The sequence below is a fragment of the Mustela nigripes genome, chromosome 3 (genome assembly GCF_022355385.1).
Source record: "Mustela nigripes isolate SB6536 chromosome 3, MUSNIG.SB6536, whole genome shotgun sequence".
Lineage (NCBI taxonomy): Eukaryota > Metazoa > Chordata > Mammalia > Carnivora > Mustelidae > Mustela > Mustela nigripes.
The window spans coordinates 69,903,916-69,931,718 of NC_081559.1; the positions used below are offsets into that span (position 1 = coordinate 69,903,916).

Below are 27,803 nucleotides of genomic sequence, written 5' to 3' on the forward strand. Positions count from 1 at the left end.
GGTTTCATTTCAGATTCTAAAAAGATAGGACTCCTGGGATACCTGGGTGGCTCAGTCAGTTAAGCCACTGCCTTTGGCTCAGGTTACGATCCCAGTGGGATCGAGTCCAGCATAGGCAGGCTCCTTGCTCAGCGGGGAGACTGCTATTCCCTCTCCCTCTGCCTGCCATTCTCCCTACTTGGGCTCCCTCTCTCTGGCAAATAAAAAAAATAAAATCTTTTTAAAAATTAAGAGAAAAAGATACATGACTCTATTTTAGATTCAAAAGGGGTTAATCAAATACTTGACCAATGAGCTGCCTCTTTTGCAAAGTAGAACAGCTACATATATTTGTTGGCTTTCGCCTGCAAGGCCCCATCAGAGTGGAAGAGCCATGGTTGCCACTCCCCCTCCCCCCAGGGCAGATTGTCCCCAGCTGGTCCCGTCTTTAGGCTTGTGCCCAAGCAGTTAGAGTTGAGCCTACTTTCACTATTGCTTTTACCTGTGGCCATGGCCTCCGAAGAACCAAACACTGGTTCGGTCCTGATGTGATGCTGAGATGAAGCCTTGTGAATCTATCTAATGGTAGTTTTTCAATTTGGTCCCTTCCCTCTCAGCCCTGGAAGCACAGAAGACAGGGTTGATGTTCAAATCTTGTCTGCCAGTACATTCCTTTCCGCAAAAAGAGTTTCCAGAATGTTTGCTCACAGAACAACCAATGGCTAGTGGAGCCCACACTAAGGAAACATAAAGGAATTAAAATAAATTGAGGAGGACCAGAATTAATCCATTTGCTCCAAAGTGAAAAAGCTGACTTTTTCTTTTAAAAAAAACCTTCCTTCCTATCCTTCTCCAAACAGTGGTCCAACCTCTCCATGCTGCTTAACCAGTAAAAAAAAAAAAAAAGAAGGGAAGGTAGTATACTAAAACTCTTGTTTAAAAGTCTATTTTTTTTTTTAAAGGAATCTACTTCTTGTACATTATTGACCAAACAGCAATGAGAAACAGCCAAGTGCATATAAAGACCCATGTTCTGGCTCAAATAATTGAACATAAGGTGGTTTAACAGAAGTTCATGTAATAAGGCTCCTGAGTTCAGGGAGTGGCAGGTTAGCTGACGGCTGGTTCATGTGGAGCGAGTAGAAAGGCAAGGTTAGCATAACACTTCCCAAGATTAGACTGAGTTGTTGGCAATAGTGTCAATTAAAGAAGATTATAACCCTAGGGTCCTTTGAGATAGCCTATGGACACTGTGAGATAGATAGATAGATACAGATAAATAGAGAAAAGCAAATATCTTGCAATACAGAATTCTTAATTAAACACAGCTGTTTATCAAAATAGCGGTAACAATTTCAACTTCTCAGACCTCTATTGTTGCTTTTCCTAGAAATTTTGTTTTTGTGTTGGTGCTTGTTTTTTTTCTGATTCTTTTGATTAAAGTAATATACAATCCTTGCTAAAAAAAAATCTAGAATATTTGGAAAGAAAGTTATGAAAAAAGATTCTGGATTCAGAAAGTGAATATGAAAGTTAAAAGTGCACATTTTAGGTGGTTGATTTTACAATTATTAAAGTGCCTGAGCTGTTTTTACTCATAACACTTCTGACACCGAAGGTGTTGGGTTTTTTCCGCACATCAGTTGATCCTCCGACTCTCTAGACAACATCTAGATGTCCTACAGTTCAGCTCTGACACGGACTTCCAGGAGTTAGCACAGACCTGGCAGGACCGCCCAGCCAAAAGTCCCAGATGGTCACCCATACTTCTGACCAACCAACCGACTGTCAATCGGGGGCTCCCATGATCCCCTCCTCCTCAGGTTCAATAATTTGGTAGAGTGGCTCACAGAACTCAGAAAAGCACTTTGCTTACTATTACTGGTTTATCATAAAGGACACACTTCAAGGCTAGCCAGCTAGAAGAGATGTACAGGGAAAGATATGTGGAAAGGGGCTTCCATGCCTTCTCTGGAAGGCCACCCTCCCAGCACCTTGATGTGTTCACCAACCTGGAAGCTCTCTGAACCTCATGGTTTAGGAGGTTTTATGGAGGTTTAAGTAGGTAGGCATGATTGATGCAATCATGGGCCATTAGTGACTGAACTCAATCTCCAGTCCGTCTCCCCTTCCAGGAGGGCAGGGATGGGGGTGGACTGTTGGAACTATAAGTTCTCAACCCAAATTCTGTCTTGGTTCAACCTTCACACATCCTGAAGCTGTCTAGCCACACACACCCCTACCCCATAGCAGACATCTCATGAGAGTACACAAGACACTTACCGTTCTTTAGAGATTCTAAGGATTTTAGGAGGTGTGTGTCAGAAACCGGGAACAAAAACTAAATATATACTTATTAGTCCTCCTTTTAAAAATGTTTAAAATGCCCTAGCAATAGGTGCGGACTGATTAACCTACTTCTGAGGATCTTGAAACAATTTACAAATACCAGTCCTCTGACTCTAAAAAGGTAAAATGGGTCTTCTAGTTTTTAAAAGCATACGGATCCTTTTGAGCTCGTAGAGTTTGTACTGACCCAATCCATGCTTGAAACTTTGTGGATCCCTTTGCTAGAAGCGGACAGGATACCAAAGAGCTCTGCGGCAGGCAAGAGAAGCTCAGCCCCCAAAGATCATCAGTCAAATACCTGGCTGACACATTTTAATTAAAGATATTCTGCTAACGGCTTTTCCTTCTTTGTATGGTTATAAATACCAGGCAGCTTAACTAACTTTTACTGGCAATTCCTGAGCCCAGGAGTTCTCGAAGTGTGGCCCCGAAGGAAAGCATCACCGGCAAATCACCTGGAATTTGTCAGAACTGCAACTTCTCAGCCCACCCCACACCTACTGAATTAGAAGCTCTGGGATGAAGCCCAGCAATCTGAGTTTTAACAAGGCCCTCCAGGTGATTCTGATGCTGATAACATTCGAGAACCTCGGCCTTAGGTACCGCCCCCCACGCCCATCCCCCACCCCGTCCCAGCGCGGAGAGGAATTTGCTCTAATTGACTCAACATACTCAACTCCAATCACGTGTGTATCTGGACCAGGGTTGTGGTGACCATAATCCATAAAAACTCTCTAAGCTCTACACTGAAGATCTATCCATTTTACTTGATTTAATCAAACCTCAATTAAAAAAACAAACACAAACCGTATTTCTAAGAAAGCTGGTTAGGGCTGGGCTTGTCCCTGTGAATGGGGGTCGTCAGACCCAGGAACCTCGGCTACAGTGGCCCTGTACCCTAACTTGGCCATGGTGCGCCATTCCACAGCACTGAGAGCGAAGGAGGTCTGTGGGCAGCAGGCTCGCAGGGGGTCACTGACGTCGTGTAGCGGAGAGTTAGTCCCCAGGCAGTGGCCTCAGCTTGTTCAGTGGCACCGCGGGTCCGCCTCCCGGACGTGAACCACAAACACAGAAAGCCCTCGTGTGACACCTGGCAGCAGGTAGGAGAAGAGTAGCGGTCTCGAGCTGCAGAAGAGAAGGGAGAGAAACCCAGGAAGCTGCGATAAACCCCAGCTGATGTGGGCCGCGCGCACAAGTCTTGGGCAAGAGGGAAGCCGTGGCCATGAGTCACACACGCAAGGGGAACGGACCTGCCGAGGCAACTTCTGCTGCTGGCACAGTCCTGGAGGGGGGCTGAGAAAGGAGGAGGAGGGGAGCATCCGCCCTCTGTCCACGCTGTGAGAGCGAGGCGCAGAGCACCCCGCCCCAGCCCTCCCCCGGGACCCCGAGAACGCAGAAATCCTCCGCCTCAGCCCTGGGTTCCTCGTGCGTCCTGACATGGAAACGAGAACACCCTGCTCCCAGCGCCCATCCCGTCCCACCAAGCACAGCCTTCTCGATCAGCCTCCCCTCCTCCATTCTTACTCCGGGAATCCTCGCCCCACGCTGCAGGGGGGCGCACCTGGGCTAAGCCACGCACTGCGGCGCCGCGCGAGCCTCGCGCCGGGAACGCCCCGCGAGAACAACCGCGGAGGAAAACTGCACCAGCAGGTGGAGCCAGAGTCCCGGCGATGCTGTGCTCATGCGCGGCCACCGGTCCGCGCCTCTCCCCGCCGGCCGGGGTCCCCGCCGCCAGCCCCGGTCTCCCCGTGTGCCATTTGCCCCCGCGATCTGTTTCCGAGCCTCTTGAGTTGCGTCAAACGTAACTTTTTGCATGCCCGGTTGAAATAGATACAAATGTAAAGTCAGTGGCATCTAAATTCCCTGTATTTCGCGGGGCATTTCAGCCTGGGAAGCAGGTCGCCGAGGCCCTACAGGCTCCAGCGCCCAAGCAGTTTTGTTTCTGAGGCTTCGATTGCTCTGGTTTCACTGTGGTGGATGCTTGTGGGTTCCGTTGGCTACCCAGCGTCCACCCTTTCTTTCTGTGTCGGGTGACTCTTTCGTTGTCTCAGGTGTTGGTGGGGAACGGCTCCCTCCCGCTACAGAACCTGAAGTGGACAGGGAACCCCTCCCTCCGGTCCCCTGCGAGTTGGCATGAGAAGCTGGGGACCTGGCCTCAGCCAAGGGGATGCTGCCACCTGCGACTTAAACTTCAGCAAAAATGCAGAGATGAGGGACTACAGGGCGCTGTGCCCGCATGTGGACTTGTCAGCTAACTAGTCAGGACTAGTTTCTCTTCCTAGTCTCCTCTGGCCACTTTAGTGCTTGCTGTACACTCCTCCCTTCTGTGAGACTTGGGCTCCTCTCCCCAGATCCCCCAAACTCTCCCAGGACCCCCACATCCCCCAGAAGCCATTGCTTTACATATTATTGAACGGAAATGAGGCCATCCCTAAAGTAACCACTGCCAGAGGGCCTGGGGTTGCAGTGATTGCTTTGGGTAGGGGCCAGAGTTCCGTGAAGCACACAGAGGGCTGATTCCCCAGCAAAGGCAGGACTCAATGGACAGAGAAGAGGGGTGCGTGCTGGTGGGCAGACATCCATGATGTCTGCTGTCCTACTTGAGACTCTATTACTTAGGACTTGCTCAGTGTGCTGGGTTTGGTAGTGGTCTATTCACTTATGTTCCTTTGGGTCTTGAGGAACACACACACACACACACACACACACACACACACACACGGATTACTTACACTGATGAAAAATTGAGTAAAGATACCCCAGAACATAGGCTAGAAGAGAGACTTAGGGCTTCAGGAAAGAACTCAATGAACACTAAGAGGAGCTAGTTACTTGGACCTTCACATGAGCTGTTTGATTATATCCAGAAATAACAAAGACACACTCTCACAATCCATGTTCCAAATTAACTAGCTTTTAAATTTTATTTCTTAATACCCCAAAAGTATTCTTGACCCCCCAATCTTCCAAACAAAGAATAAAATGAGGAAAAAGCAAATTTAATACAAGCGGCAGTGGTGAGAATCCCACTCCAGCTGTACATGACTGTACAGGACCATTGGCCATCAGCCTTCCTGTGATGGTCGCTGCAAGGAACAAAGACAGCTCCAGAAGACATGTGACATGAAGGAGTTTTTCATAACCTGACAGTTCCGTGTCTAGAATTCTTTTTTTTTTTTTTAAGATTTTATTTATTTATTTGACAGACAGAGATCACAAGTAGGCAGAGAGGCAGAGAGAGAGAGGAAGTGAAGCAGGCTCCCTGCTCAGCAGAGAGCCCGGTGCAGGGTTCCATCCCAGGTCCCTGGCATTATGACCCAAGCCGAAGGCAGAAGCTTTAACCCACTGAGCCACCCAGGCACCCCCCTGCCTAGAATTCTTGTATCACTCTCGCCTAAATTCCTCTCTCCTAAGTACCAGTCTCTGCTATGTTTCTAGTTTTCTTTGGCATGAGTGTTCCATTTTTCAAGGGATTTGCCTTCCTCCCTCTTGCTCTCCCCAAGTGACATTTTGGCTCAGGATGAACCTCAAATTTCATAATGGCAATGAGGAAGCATGGCCCAGTCCCTAAGCTGTCATTTTGTGTTTGTTGATATCCCGAGGTCTTGTCTCTCTTATGGGCTGGGGCTCCCTGGCCTTGTGCCAGAGTCCACGGACACTGGTGAGTCTTGCCTCCCATTGTCTTGACCCAACCACTTTTTCAGGCTCTCGAGTCTCTCAGCATCTCTGCGTCCCTTCTTCGGAGTCCAAGACCTTCTGGCTGTATTCCTTGTTCTATTCTAAAGGGTCTGGGCCCCTGAGACGCTGCCCCGGGGCACATGGATGCAAACAGTCCTCTCATCCGCTGCTGAGCTGTTTCCTGAGATGGCGGTGTTCTGGCACCATCCTCAACACAGCCAACGCTAGGAGGGTTGCAGCTGCCTTTGCCCTGCCCGGGAAAGCAGGAAACAAGCCCACGTGCTCTGAGTTTCTATCTGCTGGTCATCGTCACTCCTGTACATCAGAATGTTGGCCCCAAAGTGGGGGTCAAGGAACAGACCCTCACACGTGTTGAGTACTCACCAGCCCCCAAATCTCTCCAAGCCCCTTCCTAACCTGGAAGGCATGACTGTATGTCCTGTATGTCCCATCCTGCAGTTGCTCTTCTCAGCGGCTCTTCGGATGCTCTATAATTAATTTTCTCTGTGTAATTCTCAGTGTTTGGAAGCATCGCGAGAATCCCTGTCTCATTCAAGTGCTTCATTCTTGCAGTGGAAAGCCAGGCCTCTCACTACTACCTTTTCTCCATCAGGCTCTAAAATGTCTCTTTTGAAAGTCAAAATTGAGCTAGAACTTCTTTGCTCTAAACTGGATCCATCATCCCTCTGTAGGGCACGCACTTAGAGAACTATGCTGCTTGACGATTGGGGGAGAGGGCTAGGGGAAGAGATGAAAAGCATGTGATTTATTATTAAACATTACCCCATCACCAAATTCTAGCTCTGTTCCTTTCTAATTGTGTGACCTTGGGAAAATTATTTATCTGCCTAGAGACTCAGTTATAATTTGTAAATTAGAGAAAATGAATAGGACTTTATTCATGAGTTTGTGGTGAGGATGAAATGAGATCATTCATTTAAAGTGCTCAGTGTAGGGGCACCTGGGTGGCTCAGTGGGTTAAAGCCTCTCCCTTCAGCTCAGGTCATGATCCCAGGGTCCTGGCATGGAGGCCCGCATCGGGCTCTCTGCTCAGCGGGGAGCCAGCTTCCTCCTCTCTCTCTGCCTGCCTCTCTGCCTACTTGTGATCTCTGTCAAATAAATAAAATCTTTTTTTAAAAAAGTGCTTGGTGTAATACGTGGCACACACACGCGTGTGCGTACTTACCCCTCAATTCCATTTTGTGACAAGGCAGAGTGTCAGTGAACAACGAAGGGAACATAGTACAGAGGTGCAACGACGACGAGGGGTTTCTCTCCATGACAAGTACTAACAGGTTGCAGACTCCTTCAGTCCACCAGTTAGGCCAATGGAGTGGATTCAACACCCAGGGAAATGTACTTGAAGAGTTGAAGGCCCTCTCCGAGGCACAGCAATGTTCATAGGGGGAGCAAAATGAAGAGTAACCTTTGAGGTGACCGGGGTTGGGGAAGGCAGGGGAGTGTGACATGAGAGCAGTCAAAGCATGAAATCCCTCCAGGAAGGAAGGAATGACCCCTTGAGCAAACGCTCCAGAGAGGCCTTCTGTCCCCGCATCCCCCCTGGCTAAGGAGTGAAGGCAGGTGAAGCATTACAAGTGCCGACAGCCTGTAAAGAAGGAAAAGAGGCTGAAGACAGAGGTGGTCACTGAGTAAGTCTGAGGTGTGTCTGCTCTTACGGTGGGAGAAACATCCCATCCTCACAGAGCCAGAGTCTGAGGAGTCGACGGGGAAGGAACTGGAGAAGGCAGAGGGGAGACCATCTTGAGGTGGCCTGAGGAGAGACGCCCAGATTCAGATGGGAGCATTAGGCTGGAGCTCCCTCAGCAAGAGGGAAGGAGACAGAGCGGAGGCGGTTGTTTGTATGTGTGTAAAATTGGTGGCGGGAAGCTGGGTACATTCTCAGCTGCTGGATTCTCTTCTGTGAAGTCACAGGCAGGGCCGTCTCCTTCAGAGAGACGGGATGTGTATAAAGGGCCGGAGGTGACACGGGGCAGATGGTTGGGTGTCCACTGAGAAGGTGCACTGCGGCGCTCACTGATCTATCGAAGAAGGCAAACTATCATCACATGCTGCTTTGAAAATGAAAAACTTGAAATGTGGGAAGGATATTTTGGGGGTCTTCACAGTGGAGACTGTATTTATCCCACTGGCTATAAGCACTACATTGGAACACATGCATAAAGAAAGGAGTGTTCCATGACATTTGGCGCGACAGGATTTTATCTACCCAGGTTTTTGCAGCCGTAAGCCCTCCCCAAACCCCAATTATGTAAGCTCTTTAATGTTTTAATATTAAACTAAAGTTACCTGGTTAAAAAAACAAAAAAAAGCAACAACAAACTGAGTGAATGGATCCCAGATTTTCTACAAGAAACCGATGTTCCCTCGACTTTCAAAATATATCCATCTACCACTAGGTGGTGTTTTGTTCAATTAATTCAAAAGTAAAATTTTCACTTGATTCCTTTCAGAAGGAAAATGTACTGAAAAGTAAACATGATACCAGCTGCATTTCAATCCTAATACCTACTCTCTGACTAACTCCAATTTTCTAGACTAGTGGTGGTATAAATGAAAACTGCCCTTTCCCTAAGTGTTGCACACTGTTCCATCTGTCTTTAAATAGAGTGGAAATGAGTAGGTCTCTTTTTTTCTCCCCTCTAAAGGACCCAGGAAATGGCATGATGCAGGAGGCAGGCCCTCTGAGGAAGAAAAGCATGAATGTTGCCTGAGAGACCACTTTGTGTTTACAGTGCTTATACGATTCTTATAAAATGAAAATTTTGTATTTAAAACATCAAAATCCCAGGGCCCCTGGGTGGCTCAGTGGGTTAAGCCTCTGCCTTTGGCTCAGGTCATGATCTGAGAGTCCTGGGATGGAGCCCCACATCGGGCTCTCTGCTCAGCGGGGAGCCTGCTTCCCCCTCTCTCTGCCTGCCTCTCTGCCTACTTGTGATCTTCATCTCTCTCTCTCTCTGTGTAAAATAAATAAATAAAAATAAAAATAAATAAAACATCAAAATCCCTTTGGGGCGCCTGGGTGGCTCAGTTGGTTAAGTGTCTGCCTTCAGCTCAGGTCATGGTCCTAGAGTCCGGGGATCGAGTCCTACATCTGCGGGGAGCCTACTTTTCCCTCTCCCTCTGTCTGCTGTTCCCTCTGCTTGTGCTCTGTCAACTTAAATAAATACAATTAAAAAAAAAATCAAATTCCCTTTTAAATGAAAAATACTGACTGGGTTTTTTTTTAACCTCCTTATTTAAAAGTGCTTTTTTAAAGCCTCCTCATTATTAAAAATGCCTACCACTCCTAAGGTAAACATACTAAGTCTGCAACAAATTCATTACTTAACTAAAACAGGCACCTGGGTGGCTTAGTCAGTTAGGCATTCTGCTCCTACTTTCAGCTCAGGTGATGGTCTCAGAGCCCTGAGGTGGAGCCCCACATTGGCTTCCCCCACAGCATGGAGTCTGCCTGGGATTCTCTCTCTCCATCTGTTTTTGCCCCTCCACACAACTCCCGTGCAAGCTCTCTCTCTCATAAATAAATCTTAAAAAAACAAACAAACAAAAAGAAAACAAACCTAACTTTATCAGAAACCAACATTATGGATCTCTTATGAAAGTACTCCCAGCTAGAGTAACTATTTAGGTAAAATAAATACATTTTCTCTCATTAGAAATAGCAAAATAGGATTTTATGTAAGAACCCAAAGACTTGGGGCACCTGGGTGGCTCAGTGGGTTAAAGCCTCTGCCTTCAGCCCAGGTCATTATCTCAGGGTCCTGGGATCGAGCCCCGCATCGGGCTCTCTGCTTGGCGGGGAGCCTGCTTCCCTTCCAATCTCTCTGCCTGCCTCTCTGCCTACTTGTGATCTCTGTTGGTCAAATAAATAAAAATAAAATCTTTAAAAAAAAAAAAAAAAGAACCCAAAGACTTCCTTTCCCTCTGTGTCCAACCTGAGTTGCAACCCGAAGTCTGCTGATTACCAGCTCCATGACCTTAGACAAGCCTCTCCCACTCTACACCGAGGCTCTTCTGCCCATAATACCAATATCCGTCTCCCGAGACTGTTAGGGTGAACAAAATTTTTTTTAATGTCGGGAAGGTTTTGGTACAGATGCTTGATAAATAGCAGATATTAAGTTCAAGCGCATTTTTTCTTTTAGAATCAGTGATAATTCTGCTTGAAAATGCTACCTAACATAGAGGAGCTGTGTGGGCTCTCTCATTTGCTTTCCCCCTTCTGCTTGGTTCAGGTGCAGATCAGACCCCCGGGTAAGGCTCCATCCCTTCTCCATTGTCCTAAGAACTCCCAGCACTTTCAACATTTTGTGATGTTCTTTGACTTTGCTGAGGAGTGGGGGTGACATGGGCAAGGACCCCATAACTTCCCCCAACTCCAGCCATCTTTACTGCCACCCAAAGCCTGTTCCCCTTTCAAATGAGCCCCATTCTCTGTCATCTCATGTCATCCAACTCCCTCACTCCCAGCATCTACTGTTTCTCAGACTGGAGCACCCACGACAGCTCAGTCTGCTTTCCCCCATCCCTTCTAGACTTCCATGAAACAAAATCACCTGATCTTATGACCCTCGGGGAAACAAACAGGCTCAGCAAAGTCCTGAAATCACCCAATATATTCCACATTTATGCTAACTCCTCCCCTAACCTCACTGACAAAGATGCCCCTGGGACCCTACAGCAGATGCTGGAGGAGTGTGCAAGGTCAGGACCATTGGCAAGAAACAAACCAACTTCGAGGACTTTTTGAGAACCACGCATTTACCCCAGGACTCTACCCCAAGCCCCAGCTTGGGGGACTTGGGGCTTTCCTTTGGGTAGTATGGACATTTTAACAATCTTTATTCCTCCAGTTTGTGAGCACAGAATATCTTTCCATTTATTTGTGTCTTCTTCGATTTCTTTCATCAACATCGTATAGTTTTCAGCATATAGATTTTTTGCCTCCTTGGTTAAGTTTATTCCCAGGTATTTTATTCTTTTTTTTTTTTTTTTTTAAAGATTTTATTTATTTATTTGACAGACAGAGATGACAAGTAGGCAGAGAGGCAGGCAGAGAGAGAGGAGGAAGCCGATTCCCTGCTGAGCAGAGAGCCTGATGTGGGGCTCGATCCCAAGACCCTGAGATCATGACCTGAGCTGAAGGCAGAGGCTCCCACCCACTGAGCCACCCAGGTGCCCCTATTTTATTCTTTTTGATGCAACTATAAATGTGATGGCTTTCTTAATTTCTTTCTTCATTGTTAGTGTATAGGAATGCAACAGATCTTTGTGTATTCGTTTTGTAAGCTGCAACTTTACTGATTTCAATTATTAGCTCTCAAAGGTTTTTTTTTTTTGGTTGAGTCTTAGGGTTGGGTTTTGTATATTATGTCATCTGTATGTCGTGGCAATTTCATGTCTTCCTTTGCAATCTGGATGTCTTTTCTTTGTCTTGCCTAGTTGCTCTGGTTAGGAATTCCAGTACTATGTTGAATAAAAGAGCAGACTGGCATCTTTACCTTTTTCCTAATCTTACAGAAAAAACTTCCAGCTTTTCACTCCTGAGTATGATGTTAGTTGTGGGCTTGTCAGATATGACCTTTATTATGGTAAGGTAGTTTTTCTTGTATACTCACTTTGAGAGGTTTTATCATAAATGGATGTTGAATTTTGTCAAATGCTTTTCCCAGCATCTTTTGGGATAATCATGTGATTTTTACTATTCATTTTTTAATGTGGCCTATCACATTGACTTGCATGCCTGGAATAAATCCCACTTAATCATGAAATATGATTCTTTTTTTTTTTAAGACTTTATTTTTATTTATGAGAGAGAGAGAGAGAGAAACATAAAGCGAATGTGAATGCAAAGGGAGAGAGACAAGCAAAATCCACACTGAGTGTGGAGCCCAGCATGGGGCTAGATCTCAGGACCCTGAGATCATGACCTGAGCTGAAACCAAGAGTCAGATGCTTAACCGACTGAGTCACCAGATGCCCCTCTATGATTCTTTTAATGTCTTGTTGAATTTGGTTGGCTAATATTTTGTTGAAGATTTCTGTATCTATGTTCATAAGGCACAGGGACCTGTATTTTCTTGTGACACCCCTGTCTGGTTTTGGTGCCATGTTGTTTATTCTCCACATAGTTTTGAATTTTAGAATTCCATTTCTAAAAAAATTATCTCTTTATCAAGTTCTTAAGTTATTTCAATGGAGTTGTCATTCTACTATTTTATCTCTCTGCTGAATTTAATCCCCTTTCCTCCCTAACATTGTTTACCTGTTTATTCAAGTAGAACATTATAAACAGAAAAGTACACCAACCATAATCCTTTCTTTTAGTTTTTAAACTATTTCTTACCCAGGGTTTTGTCTCTTCCTCCCTTCCTTCCTTCCTCAAAGCCAACTTTGGGTGTTGTTACTCCTTTCATTTTTTAAATATACACTTCCACTGGTATTGTCCTTTAAAAATTATTTTTTAAGTATTCTTTGTTATTATTTTCATAAATTAAGTTAGATTGTTATCCCATTTTTAGCCTTTCTTCTTTTCCTTCCATCTATGCACTGTATGTACTAATTTAGCAGGAAGCCACAGGTTTTGACATGTTGGGTTTTCAATCTTTTATCTTTGCCTTCACTCTTAAGTAACAGTTAAATAACAGAATTCTGGGTTGACTGTCATTTATTTCTCAGTGTTTTTCAATTTTTTAAATAAGCTTTTTCTGGGAAAAATTCAAAAACACCAAGTAGAGAAATAATACTATTGTATTAGAAATTAGCAAGGATTCTTCAGCACTTTGAAGATATTATTCCCTTTTCTTCTGATCTCTGTTTTAAGTCCATTGTCATTTTTTGGTTCTTATTCCTCTGTGGGACAGAGGAACCTCTGCTTTTAAGATTTCTTTGTCTTTGGTGTTCTAAAGTATTAACGTGATGTGACCAGAAGAGATTTAAATTTATGTAAACTGTTTCTTGACTTTGAGGATTCATGTCTTTAATGTATTGTAGGTAATATTGTCATTATCTCTTTGAATATAATCTCTCCCATTCTTTTAATTCTTTTCTTCTGGAATTCCTATTAGACTCATGTAGCAGCTTCTTATTCTACTGTCTCACAACCTCTCCTATTTCCTATGCTCTTGATACACTGTATAATTTCTTCAGGTCTAATTTGACTTTACTATTCTCTGCTTCTAGTCTACAGTTAACATACACTGACCTTTTAATTTTTTAAAAGATTTTAAAAGATTTATTTGACAGAGGGAGAGAGAAAAAGAGAGAGAGAGAACAAGCACAATCAGGCAGAGTGGTAGGGAAAGCGAGGAGAAGCAGAATCCCGGCTGAGCATGGAGCCCAACATGGGGCTTGATCCCAGGACTCTATGATCATGACCTGAGCCAAAGGCAGCCACTTAATGATTGGGCCACCCAGGTGTTCCCTGAGGTTGATTTCTTACTTAAAATGAGGATAGGGGAGCCTGGGTGGCTCAGTTGCTTGAGCATGTGACTCTTGACTTTGGCTCAAGTCATGATCTCAGGGTTGTTGGATTGAACTCCACGTTGGACTCCCTACTGAGTGTGGAGTCTGCTTGGGAATCTCTCTCTCCCTCAGCCCCTCTCCCATGCACACACTCTTTCTCTCCAACATGAATAAATAAATCCTAAAAAAAAAAAAAAAAAAGAGGTGGGGCGCCTGGGTGGTTCAGTGGGTTAAAGCCTCTGCTTTCGGCTCAGGTCATGATCCCAGGATCCTGGGATCGAGCCCCGCATCGGGCTCTCTGCTCAGCAGGGAGTCTGCTTTCCTTCCTCTCTCTCTGCCTGCCTCTCTGCCTACTTGTGATCTGTCTGTCAAATAAATTAAAAAAAAAATTTTTTTTAATAAAAAAATTTAAAAAATGAGGTAATGCTATCTTCACAATTCAGAGGTTCAAATAAATTAGTATCTATAAAAGTACTAAATATATTGTAGAGCACCACAGAAATGAATTATACTTAGTTCTCTTCTGACCACTCTGCCTTTTCTCTCCCATTATATGGTAATATTCAAGACTTGATCTTCTGCCTGTCTTCCATTACATCTTGTCTTTCAAATAATTCAAGGTAATTAATTCAGTCTCAGGATTTTAATTATCAACTTCTAAATCTGTTGTCAATTCTTTTTTCTTACTGAAACAACAGTACCATCATAGGGTTTTGATGATGCCTGAATGAGATAAATGGAGGTACCCTATTAAACCATATGCTCAATAGCGACTGTTAGTACATTTTTATGTGCTTATTGGATATTTACATTTTTAAAAATTCCAGCATAATATTAGTTTTAGTTGTGCAATATAGTTGTTCAACAATTCTATACTTTCAACCACTGCCCCTCACCTCTTCTCTGGTAACCACCAGTTCTCTATATTTGAGTGTTTTGTTTGTTTGTTTGGTTGGTTCTATTTTCCTTGTTCATTTGTTTTCTCAAATTCCACGAGTGAAATCATATGGTATTTTTAAAAAATTTCAGTTAGCATTATGCCCTCTAGATCCATCCAAGTTGTTGCAAATGGCAAGATTTCATTTTTTTTTAATGGTAGGGTAATATTCCACGGGGGGACCCCCCCCCCCCCATATACCACTTCTTTATCCATTCACCTATCAATGGACTTGGTTTGCTTCCATGATTTGGCTATTGTAAATAATGCTGCAATAAACATCCGGGTGCATGTATCTTCTTGAATTCGTGTTTTTGTATTCTTGGGTAAGTACCCAGCAGTGGAATTACTGGATCATATGGTATTTCTATTTTTAACTTTTTGAGGAAACTCCATACTCTTTTCCACAGTAGCTGCACCAGTTTGCATTCCCACCAAGTACAAAAGGGTTCCTTTTCTTCCACATCCTTGCCAACACTTGTTTTGATTCTTGTGGTTTTGATTTGCATTTCCCTGATGATGAGTGATGCTGAGAGTCTTCTTATATGTCTGTTGGCCATCTGTATGTCTTCTCTGGAGAAATGTCTGTTCATGTCTTCTGCCCATTTTTTTTTTAAAGATTTTATTTATTTTTTGACAGATTGAGGAGCTCACAAGTAGGCAGAGAAGCAGGCAGAGGGGGAAACAGGCTCCCCGCCAAGCAGCAAGTTCGATGTGGGGCTTGATCCCAGGACTCTGAGATCATGACCTGAGCTGAAGGCAGACGCTCAACCCACTGAGCCACCCAGGGGCCCCATCTTCTGCCCATTTTTAAACTGGATTATTTGCTTTTGGGTATTGTGTAAATTCTTATATATTTTTGATATTGTTCCCTTATCAGATATATCATTTGCAAATACCTTCTCCCATTCTGTAGGTTTTTTGTTTTGTTGATAGTTTGCTGTGCAGAAGCTTTCTTATTTTGATGTAGTCCCAATAGCTTACTTTTGCTTTTGATTCCCTTGCCTTAGAAGACGAATCTAGAAAAATGTCACTATGGCTCATGTCAGAGAAATACTGCCTATGCTCTCTTCCAGGATTTTTATGGTTTAAGGTCACTCATTTAGAGCTTTAATTCATTTTGAGTTTATTTTTGTGTATAAGAAAGTGATCCAGTTTCCTTTTTTTGCATGCAGCTATCCAATTTTCCAAATATCATTTGAAGAGACTGTCTTCTGCCCCATTGTATATTCTTGCCTTTTTTTGTTATTGATTAACCATGTAATTGTGGGCTTATTCCTGGGCTCTCTATTCTGTCCTTTTGAGATATGTCTATTTTTGTACCATTCCATATTGTTTTGATTACTATAGCCTTGTAGTATTTCTTGAAATCTTGGGATTGTGATACTTCCAGTTTTGTTTTTTCAAGATTGTTTTGGCTATTTTGGGTCTTTTTGGGGGGAGGAGGGGGGATTTAATGTGTGATCTTATTTGTCACTCTTAGAAAATCTTATTTTTGAATGGACTCAGACTTAGAGGTAGAAGCTCTCAGAGAGGACAGCCTCTGTCTCTTGGCAATCTGTTCCTGGCGTTTTTCTTTGGCCCCCCTTCATTCTCCAAAAGTTTAGCATATCCTGCAGCCTCTTCCTTGTTTTTCTTAGTGTGCTGTTTCTTCAAAGCAATATGCCGATGTTTCTGTTGGAGGACACATGGAGTAACAAGATGCTGTATCTTGGGCGCTCTGGTTCTCGGTTTCTTACCTTCTTTGTTTAAGGGCTTTCTCACAACATACTGGTGGACATCATCTTCTTTAGAGAGATTGAAGAGTTTGTGGATTCTGCTGGCTCTTTTGGGGCCCAGGCGTCAAGGCACAGTAGTATCAGTGAGTCCAGGAATACCCTTCTCCCCTTTCTTTACAATGACCAAGTTGATAACACTGAGATTGGCATCCACGAAGCAACCCCGAACAGATTTGCGCTTTCTCTCTCCCGTCCTCCTTGGTCTGAAGCAGGAATGCCCCTTACTCAGCATCAGGCGGACACGGCCATAGGTCAAGACACCCTGCTTCATGGGAAAGCCTTGTCATTGCCACCACCGATTTGAACCACATAACCCTTCCATTCTTCACCGAGGGTGTCAGCAGCAACTTCTGTGGCCATACCCTTCTCATAAAAGGTACGAAGTTTGCGTTCATCGTCCACTTCAATGAGTTTCTGGCAGCCAGTAGCTGGGAAAGAGATGTTCAGCTTTATCCTGAAGCAGCCTACTGCCTCCGAGGCACCACGAAAAAAAGTTATTTCGGGTCTTTTGTGTTCCATACAAATTTTCGTATTTGTTCTAGTTCCATGAACAATGTTGATGGTATTTTGATAAGGATTGCATTAGATCTATAGATTGTTTTGGGTAGTATGTTAACAATATTTGTTCTCCCAATCCATAAGCATAGAATATCTTTCCAATTGTTTGTGTCATCTTCAGTTACTCTCACTGATGTTTTATAGTTTCCAGAGTACAGATCTTCCACCTCCTCGGTTAAGTTTATTCCTAGGTACTTTACTCTTTTTGATGCAGTAAGAAATGAAATTGTTTTTTTAATTTCTTTCAGCTACTTCGTTAGTGTATAGAAATGCAACAGATTTCTGTATGTTGATTTTGTATCCTGTGACTTTACTGAATTCACTCATAGCTTCTAGCAGTTTTTTGGTGTAGTCTGGACATTTAATCTCCAAAATACTAAACACCCATTAGCTCCCTTTCCCAACTTACTTATTCTTGTAAGTGACGCCACTAGTCTTTTCAAGCCTGAGAAATGGAGTCTTCTTCCTTTGCTTTTCATCATCTCCCTTTTAGTTGATTAATTCCGTAGGTACATCTGGCAAAATATTTCCTACACTTATTCCTTTTGCTACTTATTGGCCCTTCTTCCCTTCTTCCCTCATGCCTGAATTACTGCAACTTGGTAGCCGGTTTCCATGTGGGCCAACCTTCCTACTATTGTCTGTTCCTTAAAACACTTTCCTAATGTCCCTTTTCTGAAAGTCAATGGTTTGCTAGGTTTAGTAGCCCCAGTCAACCTTAAGGGCCTTCTATAATCTAGACTACTAGTCATAGCAGGCATACAGATGTCTTTTATGCAAGTTCTCATAGAACAATGTCATTTCAACAATAGCACACTACTTTTGAAGTACTCATAAAGGATCTACAAATAAAACACATTAATGAGGGGCGCCTGGGTGGCTCAGTGGTTTAAGCCTCTGCCTTCGGCTCAGGTCATGATCTCAGGGTCCTGGGATCGAGCCCCGCATCGGGCTCTCTGCTCAGCAGTGAGTCTGCTTCCCCCCTCTCTGCCTACTTGTGATCTGTCAAATAAATAAATAAAATCTTAAGAAAAAAAAAACACATTAATGAAAGTGATACTGGAAACTTATCTTCAAAATTGTTATCTAATGTTACTTTGTCACAGATACACTCTAGTCCATAAAAAAGAATTACAGCCAGTTTTACTTACCTTTACTATCACGGGAAGAACTTTAGAGCTTTGTTTGCAATATAACTTCAGCTATTGACAAGGATGTTTATGCTTTAGCAGACTGACTCATGGTGATGGAAGTCACCTCAGAAACCATTAGTTGAGCTGAATAAATTGAGATGTAAAAGAAGTACTTTCCTAAAAATTTGGCAGTTGGGGAAAGTCAATAATTACCTGATTGATTTCTTAAATGTCCAAATTAATTAATGCTAGGATAGTTATATTACCTTTTATTTTTCACTGATGTTATTTAATTAGACCCTCTGACAATTTTAACAAGCACAATTCCCAAAATGGACAGAAGAACATTAGTTACATATTTAAACTACATGTTTAAATTAAAAAAAAAAAATTGGTAGAAAAAAATCAAACAGTAATAATGGATAATGCAAAAGGGTTTACTTTTGAAGGCAAATGTATTGGCAAATTTTATTTCTTCATAAACAATGCATTTTTTCCCAATTCTGAGAAACTTACAATAGACTATTATCTTAAATTCTGCTAGGTAAACCCCATTAAATAATTATTGCTTAATTTTTCTGTCAGGCTATAGAAAACCACATCTCCTCATAATGTGCATGCTTTTAAACAATTAGCAAAAAATAATTTTAAAATGTCCTCTTTTGGGAGAATATTCTTTTTTTGGTGGTGGGGGGGTCTACTTTCACAGAAAATGAAATCTAATATAAGTAAACTTCATAGTAAACTAACCTCATTTTAACTGACAGTTAAAAATGAGATTCAGACTCAAATACTTTCCCAAATAATTGAGGTAATGCATGATAGAGCCACGGCAACTATTTTGTTAAACAAATTCTAGCTTAAGGAATGGTCAAGGAATTCTAGCTCAAGGAATGTAAAACTTAATGCAAAATAAAGAAGCAAGGGAAGGCATTGTGACCATGACCAGGTTGTATCAATGTTTTCCTCTTCTCTGAAAGCCACTGGAAACATTTTCATGTATACTTGAGGAAGAAAGATGGAACTCACTGGCCCACTGTTGAATAACAAAACCCTTTTAGAGTGCCATGACAGATTTGGTAATTTTATAATTAACATCTGATTTGGTGTTTTGGACTGCTACAATAGAATAAAACTATGTATCTTTTTTCTTTTATTGTAGGTTCCAATTCTACAAGGCCTTTGTTATTTCAGAACTAATCCTTTAGTTTTGAAACATTTTCATGATTGTGCTTTTCCTATGGGAGCTTACCATTAATTTAAATGGTAGGAAGCTGGGGCGCCTGGGTGGCTCAGTGGGTTAAAGCCTCTGCCTTCACCTCGGGTCATGGTCCCAGGATCCTGGGACTTAGCCCCGAATCGAGCTCTCTGCTCAGCAGGGAGCCTGCTTCCTCCTCTCTCTCTCTGCCTACCTGTGATCTCAGTCAAATGGATTAATAAAATCTTAAAAAAAAAAAAATGGTAGGAAGCTTTTTCCAGAAAGGTCTTTGTTCTAAATTTTATGTGCATTTTTCTCTGCACAGAAGGATATTAACTTTTAAGGATCTATTAAGATCCTAAATTGCCTCAATGAATGACCATGTCTCAGTCTACTGTCTGGAAAAGATCTTTATTTTTTTTTAAACCATGTGAGAATTAGAGAATAAATCCGTATTTATTAATAGTTTAAAGAAATTATTTTTCATAACTACATCAGACATAAAATGGTGTAACTTTCCTTCGAAAGTAACTATTATCCTATGATCAAGATACTCTAGAAATGGGGCACCTGGGTGGCTCAGTGGGTTGAGCCTCTGCCTTCAGCTCAGGTCATGATCTCAGGGTCATGGGATCGAGTCCCCATTGGGCTCTCTGCTCAGCAGGGAGCCTGCTTCCTTCTCTCTCTCTGCCTGCCTCTCTGCCTACTTGTGATTTCTGTCAAATAAATAAATCATCTTAAAAAAAAAAAAAGATACTCTAGAAATGTCAGATTTAAAATGTTTTTCTTCTAGGAATTTTTTTTTCTGTCTGTGCCTGTGTATAAATGAAGGCCTAGAAGTAAATAGGATTCCCTCATAGTTCCACTCTCACAAGTAAATTCTTAAGTGTCAAGCATTAATTGCTAAACAGTCTGAGATGTAGATTTAATAAACTATATTTAACATTAAATACATGCCAGAGACAAGATTATTTTCCTGTCCTCTGAGACAAATCAATGCCAACGTGAATTTGACCTTTTAGTATTTCATCAGATTTTGTTAGAGAACATCCCCTTGTCTTCATGAAATCTTTCATCTAAAATCATGTAATTCAGATTAAGTACATTTGTTAGAATGTGTACCTTAATGTAAAAATTGGCCATGTGATTTTCTGCATCTCTTCAGACTGGCTCGAACTGAAAGAGAAGACTGAAATACCACTTTACATGCTCTCCACTTAGCCCTGGCCACTTCTAATACAATATACAATGTATTTAGTATGTTAACCCTTTTTCCCCAACACCTTCCTGCCCACCCTCCTCTTTAGAATGTAGCTCCACAAAGTCAGGGATTTTTGTTTGGGCTACTGGTGGATTCCAAGTGCCCAGAACAATGACCGACACACCTAGTTAAGCAGTCATTCACCAAATAAAACGAAGTTGTACATGTGTTCAGTGATGTAACAACATGGGGGTGGGGGAGAAAATCATCTTGCAGGGCACTTTAAGGACTCTAGCTCTGAGTGCAGTGAGGAGTGGGCGCCAGAATTTGGAGTAGGGAAATGCTAGAAGCGGATTCCCATGTGGAAAGGACGACTCCAGCTGTTATACTGAGGATGGGCTACAGGAGGCAGGGTGGAAGCAAGGAGGCAGTTACAAGGCAAATGCCGTAACCTGGGTGAGAAAAAATGAGGGCACGGATCAGGACGATAGCAATGAACAGGGTGAGAAGTGGCTGAATTCTCGACTGTTCTGAAGGAAAAGCCAACAGCGTTTCCTAATAGTTTGGAGGTGGGCTGTGAGAAAAGAGGAATCAAAGGTAACAACAGAGTTGTCCCGGCTTAAGCAACTGGAAGGATGGAGGTGTCATCAAGTGCCTTATGAAAGACTGCTGGAGAAGCACACTTGCAGGGAAGGTGGGAGATGATGAAGAGCCAGTGCTGGACATGTCACACTGAACTACAGTTGAGACGCAATGTTGGACACGTCATGTTCAAGATGTTTTGTTAGGCAGTCGCCAAGAAATGCCAAAGGCTGGTAGATCTGTGTGTGGCTGTGGTTGGGGGAATGTTCCGGGTTGGGGAAGATTAAAGGTTCACTGTATACAAATGGGGTTTAATGAATGCAGAGAACAAGGCCTGAGCACCCTGCAGTTGAAAAGTCTTTCAGAAGGAATACATTTTTATCATATAAATAGAAAGACTACCTGGTTCTTTTCAGATAATAAATGTCCTGCAGGAAAAACAAAACAAAACAAAAACCCATATCATTATCAGGTGATCTTACTTTATGAAAGATAGATAAGGACAAGCAAATTATGAACATAATTTAAAGATAGAATTTATTCTCTGATGGTTTACTCATGCAAACTGCACATAAAAGAAAGTAGTACAGTTTGTGTAACATTGCAAATATAAGGACTCAAAATGCTAGGTACAGAAGTAGTGTGACATCCTGAAAGTCAAAATGGAATTTGTGTTTATACAACTAATAATGGTTTTTTATTTGCTGAGTACAGACTGATTTACAATGAAAGTTTTGCTAACCTTGGTAAGTTCATTAACCGTTTACATGACTTCTTACATCTATGTAGTTTTATTTTACAGTTGCAAGAATTCCTGTTACCAAAAAACTTTAACTTGCATAAATAATAAAAGAAAAATATACTGAAGGACTTAGGAGAGTGAAAAAATTGAGGCTTTTCCTAACCCATCCAAACTACAATAAAAAATAGCGTTCTTGCAGAATTCATATTTTGTGCCTTTGAGATCAACTCCTTAGCATAACTATGGCAAAGTCACGATTAGAAATTCATTACTTTAAAATTATAAAATCAGTTAAAAATAAAAAAAAAATTTAGAAGTAGGATTATCAACTAAAAATGCTCACTTTTAATAAGCCAAACAATAAAAATCTTATTATCTTCATACCTAAAAGTCCTGAAATGTCATTTGTATGATTTGAATGTTTCCCAGTTTGGAACTTAGGCAGGTGGGATATTTCCTTGAATTATCAAGGATATTTGATATAGGTTTTTTAAATGTCAGTCTCATTAGGAGATGGCACTGAGACGTTTGTAAATAGTGTAGTATAGATGCAGAACAAACTACACAACTTATTATAAATGCATTACAGATATTTACATAATGGAATCCTGCTTGAATGCCAGAAGTTGCTACTGGGTAGGACTCATAACTATTTTACAAAGTTGTCTTACACACATCTACTACTTTATTTTTAACAATTTAGTCTATTTTAAAATATTGTACTGTATTTTGAACATAACTGCAGAATAAAAATAGATAATGGCACATTAGAAAACTCAGTATCCCACAGATGATTGGATAATGAGAAAAGTGTACCTACAATCATCTCATCAGAAACAAACTACATCATGGAATGTTAGTTATCCAAGCCTGCACAGTAATGACATTTTAAATTGCAATCATCTATTGGCCAGCATCACACTGAAGGCATCGTTAAACATTCAAGCAAAGACTGCTGGCATAAACTATTGAAAGAAACATACACACATACATACACATACACACACTCTCTCTCATCCACTCTTGCTTCCCACATTATAATTACATTGTTCTAAAGATAGATACTGATTTTTTTTTCCCACGAGAAACGTTATCAAAATTTGCTACTAAAAGATGACAGTGCTTTCACAAGAATAAGTACAACTTAGCTTGCAAGTACAAGACAATGGGGGTAAACAGTCTTAAATTTTCTAAGTAATTTTTAGACTTTTTCTGGCAACCATACCATACTTGATTATGCATAAACTTCTTAGTTTGTAACCTGAAATCTGCAAAAAACCAAAACCAAAACCTAATTTCAAAAAGTTGTTAAGATATTGGATAACCCTGTATCATAGATTATATAATTTCATATTTTTAACAGCCTCAAAACATAGGGTTTAAAATACTGAATTTAAGACTCAAAAAATAGTCATTTTGAAATGATAAAGGATTCCAAAATTCATGTCTACTTAAAATCTTAAAGAAAACACACGATTAATGATCTTGATTTAGTTTCAGAGTGTGCATAAAAGCATCGTATGTCTCTTACCATGTTTCACTCACTTAAAAAGTGTTCTCTAATGTTTTTCCTTTTGCATAATGTGCAAAATAAAAGGCAAAAAGATTAAAAGCAAATCTCTATCTCTCTCTTGCTAGTGCTTTATGACCTTGTTAATATTACAAAGTCAACAGGGACTATGCAGAACTTTGGTATAAATGATAAACAATACTACCATCACAGTTGAGGATTAAGAGGTGGTCAAAAGAAATGGAAGTGGGAAGAGATTCAGTAACACCCCCATTTATTAAAACACCACCAAATTAAAAATGAAATAAACCACAATGAATTATAATACAATTTACACATTGAGCACAGAAAATTAATAAATCTAACAATATTTATAAAAAAAGCAAAATCAGTCTTTTTCCAGAGACTAAAATCTGTTGTTCAGTCTGATCACCAACTGCTGCTACACCAACTTTAGAGCCAAATTTAATTTCAAGTAAAAAAAAAAATTTACAACCACAGATTTCGCATAAATGGAAACTGGTCTTTCCTTGATTTCCCTTTGAAGTCACTAATGAGTATCTAAAACTGCTGCACTGCAGGTTTTTAATCAACTTCCTGAGGGCTGTGACTGGGAGGCAGGAGCCATAACAATCTGCGAAAGCGCAGGCTCTGTACTCTGGTCCGCCATCTGCGTGAGGACTGAGGTGGCCACTGCTTCGGCCTTGGAGGTTGAACTGACTCCATTGGATGTGCTGACAGAACTATGCTGTATAGCTTCCGTATGTGGACTACTTGGCACTGACAGGTCTTCTGAACTATCATCTTTATCAGCAGCTGGGTGGAAAAAACAAAAGTTACTGTTTCTTAAAGACATCTGGAAGAATGTATCAGTCATTTGTCAATATACAGAGTGAAAAGTCAGGCTTTTATAAAGTTGGTTACTGAGCTAAGTTGGTATGACTGGGCCTGAATAAATGAAATGTGGCTCTAAGCTCGAAGCAGGCCATTTTACCACAGCAGGTCAGATGAAGGTACAATCAGGCATGGGGAAGCCTCTGTGTGCCTCACAGAACAGAGTTAAGGTATTTGCTAAACAGTGTTAAGCAATCAGGCAGGAATTTGGGAGAGAGCCTTGTACTTAGAGATATAACCAAACACGAAGTAACACATTTAACAAAACCAGTCTGTTTGCCTACCCGCCATTCTTATTAAAAAAAAAAAGAAAAATTATAACCACACGCATAAACAAAATGAATTCTTACATACAAATTACATTTTCAAATTATTCCCTCTGCACGCTCCAGAACTATATTTATTCTGGCTGACTTTCCATCTACTGCAGCGATGGGTGATTACAACACCTGATTCTAATGATGCATCCACTTGAGAATAAGCAGTATTTAGACTCTAAATGCCACCAGCTGTTATAGCTGCATGAATTAATTGGGGTTCAAATAAAACATTATATAAAACTCTAGACACTGCAATGGAAAAGATATTCAGAAAGGGGCTTTCTAAGTTTTTATGAAAAGCTACCAACTTTTAGGCCTGAACAATGAATCTCCTACACCTTTCTCATTTTAAAAGGATAGATTCTAATAATTTCAGTTAGTGAAAAATTTGATATGCACAACACACAAGCAATTATAGTGTATGTAACTTAGGAGATACAATGATAACGTGAACTAGGAACTGTGATCCTCATCCCAAACTTAAGAGAACACTGCCAGTAACAGTGATGCTTCCTGGAGACTCCTCATTAAAGGTAATCACCATTCTGATGGTTCTTTAACCATTCCCTTGTTTTTTGTTTGAAGCTTTACCAAATAGGTATCTATCTACAATATTACTTAGCTTTGTTTATATTTGAACATCCTGAAAACAGTATCATACTGGATGTATTCTTTTGTACTTTTCACTTGGCATTAAAATAATTTTTTATTTAGTGCTTAAAAATAACAAGAAGGCTTTCCATCAAATCTGACAATGCAAACTGGCCTGCTTGATAATGGCCAGGTGCCTATTCTGAAAGTCAGTTATTAAAAGCCTCTGTCTGGACCCTTAAAACAGGACTTATCCCATCATTTGTGATACAGAAGACAGAAGAGAAGGAACCTGGCCAGCTAGACTTCAGTTCAAATAAAATTCATCATTTTGAGAATCTTCTAAATACAGTACTTTCAGAATTTTGACAAGTTTACCTCAAATCCACGCAATTTTATAAAGCAGATTTTAAAATGTATTAATTAGACAGAATGCCATCTTCTCTATAAATCTGCTAGAAATGCAAAATCACACCTCAAGATAAAAATTTGACCTCCAGATACAATTAAAAAAAAATCCATAATCCTTTTAAAATTACATAAAGCAGAAAGGACACTTTTCTGGTGAAGCAATAACAAATGTTATAAAATATTTATAATTCAGTTAAAGAGCCAATACAACAGTTATATATGTGTTCAGAAAAACCCAAACTCTGGCAATGACACTTTAACTGAAAAGAACACTAAAAAGTTCTCTTTATTTCACCTCTCTTCTTCAACAAGAAAACAAACTGACCTTTCTCTCAAGGTTAAATTCTAGGGATATGCCTTCTTTCAAACCTAAAGAGGCTGATCTGTGATGAACAGTATAAGGAAATATAAATATGCAGTGAAAGGACTCAAAATTAACTAGTAAACTGTAAGGACAAGTGCCTATCTCCAGACTTTCAGAACTAGGTAAAGCAAATCCTTAGGCTGCACAAAGCATCAGGTACTCCCTTTATAAAGGACATAATTATAAATTTTACATATATAAAATATCTTTATAATGTAAAAACCTGTCCAATTCTAGAAGGTGAGAGAAAAATCATTAGTATAATCACAAGCACTAGAAAGAATGAAATCTTACTGCACTCCAAGAGCCATTTTCAGCTCGAAAGCTACAAAACCCCCAGCTGTTTGACAATTCACACTATGAAGTTTTCCACCTATGTTCATATATATTTTCATCAATGAAAATATAAGCTCTCAATTATACTTAGGGCCCAAGAAGCTTTCTTTCCCACTTAGGATTATGGAAACAAGTAAAATACCATTTTAATTATGCCTAGAGATCTAGAAAATATGAATTAATGGTAGTAAGATCCATTCATGTTTTATTCTTCATAGAATCCAAACATTACAAATGTACTCATATATTCATTCATGTTTTATACCATTTGATTGTTAATGTGACCCCAATTGTCAGGGCTTTCCCATGACTGAGGGATTTCATCCTACAAGGTGGGGACTTAGAACTGAGTCCTTAGAACTTAGAACTCAGTCCTGAGAACTGAGTGGGGAGCCTTAGAACTGAGAAACTCTATGGTGTGTGCATTTATACTGTGACCTTTACCTGAAAGATTTTGTAATATTCTTTAGTTTCTGTTAAACTTTAATTTCACAAATGTTTTGAAAGTGTTAACTATTACAATTCACCACCATTAGCAAGAGCTGTGTGCTACAACATGACCAGTGTTAGGTATCTGAATTTCCCCACATTTTCTCTGAGATTTAAGTAGTCAATCTAAATACCTTGACTACTAAACAACAGAGAAATCATTTTTTCCCCTAAGACTTCAAGTTTGAAAAGAGAAATTACTTTAAAATTTCTACAAAACTCAGTTACCTCCCAAGAGCTGAAGGGAACTAATTCTATGCTAAAACTAAAGTTTTACTTTGGTCTGATTATCTAGATGACTAGACAGAAAAAAAGGTAGGAATAACTCCAAACATCAAAAATGTCTTATTCATTTCTTACAGTCTATACAACCTAGCATAATGCATATTCCCTAAAAAGTTATTAATCTACGGGTGCCTGGGTGTCAGTAGCCTCTGCTTTGGCTCAGATCATGGTGTCAGGGTCCTGGAATTGAGCCCCACATTGGGCTCTCTGCTCAGCGGGGAGCCTGCTTCCCCTCTCCCTCCGCCTGCCTCTCTGCCTACTTGTGATCTCTGTCAAATAAATAAATAAATCTTAAAAACAAACAAACAAACCCAAAACTTAATATAGACTTTCAGTTTATTTAAGGGTATGTGTGGCATATAAACTTGTACATCTATAATCTTTATAAAAACATCTTTATAAGTTATTGCTTAAAATGAAAAACAGCTTGCCTTTACTCAGCATATGATGCCTTGATTATAGAGATAAAACTGTTGAGATTATCTAAGAGATTATCTAAGATTAAAAAATAGCAGATGAGATAAATTTTTAATTGGCTGTAACTGAAAAATTCATTTTCCTTCTAATTTTGTAGAATAATTTTTATACTTCTTTTTGAACTATCAAAATTCAAGAGAGCTCTCTTGTTAAGAAAATCATATATGCATAATGCTGAACTCAGTAGCTTCTATAGGAAATTATGTTGTTAAGTCATATGGGAGCCATAATGGTCTCATCCCTGCAGCAATCATTGTTAATACAAACCCCAAACATATTTCTATATGGGTCCAATTTACTCCACAATGTGTTTCACCATTCTGTGAAAATGACTAGATAGCAAAGGGCTGAGATTTATTTGCTCAAAACTGACAAAAATCAATGTTCTAAATATATATGGCAGTAGAGAGTTGCTAAATCTACTGAATCTTTTAAATTAAAAAATATTGCCTATTCTGATGAAACTGCTTACAATGACTACAAGTAAAGATGGTGGCCATTAAGTT

At 40.7% G+C, this 27,803-nt stretch overlaps 1 protein-coding gene and 1 pseudogene across 4 annotated transcripts in view; both read right to left on the reverse strand.

Moving 5' to 3' along the window:
- Window positions 1–15,900: 15,900 nt before the first annotated feature.
- Window positions 15,901–16,725, reverse strand: LOC132014482 (small ribosomal subunit protein eS6-like; annotated as a pseudogene).
- A 4,664-nt stretch (window positions 16,726–21,389) lies between these two features.
- The window catches only part of ATF2 (activating transcription factor 2), an 83,523-nt gene continuing 77,109 nt past the window's right edge, over window positions 21,390–27,803 (reverse strand). For all 4 annotated transcript variants that reach the window (XM_059394206.1, XM_059394205.1, XM_059394204.1 and 1 more), the window contains one exon: window positions 21,390–23,946. In XM_059394206.1, the coding sequence (XP_059250189.1) occupies window positions 23,720–23,946 (227 nt within the window). In that variant the 3' untranslated portion in view covers window positions 21,390–23,719. The remainder of the gene's footprint in view (window positions 23,947–27,803) is intronic.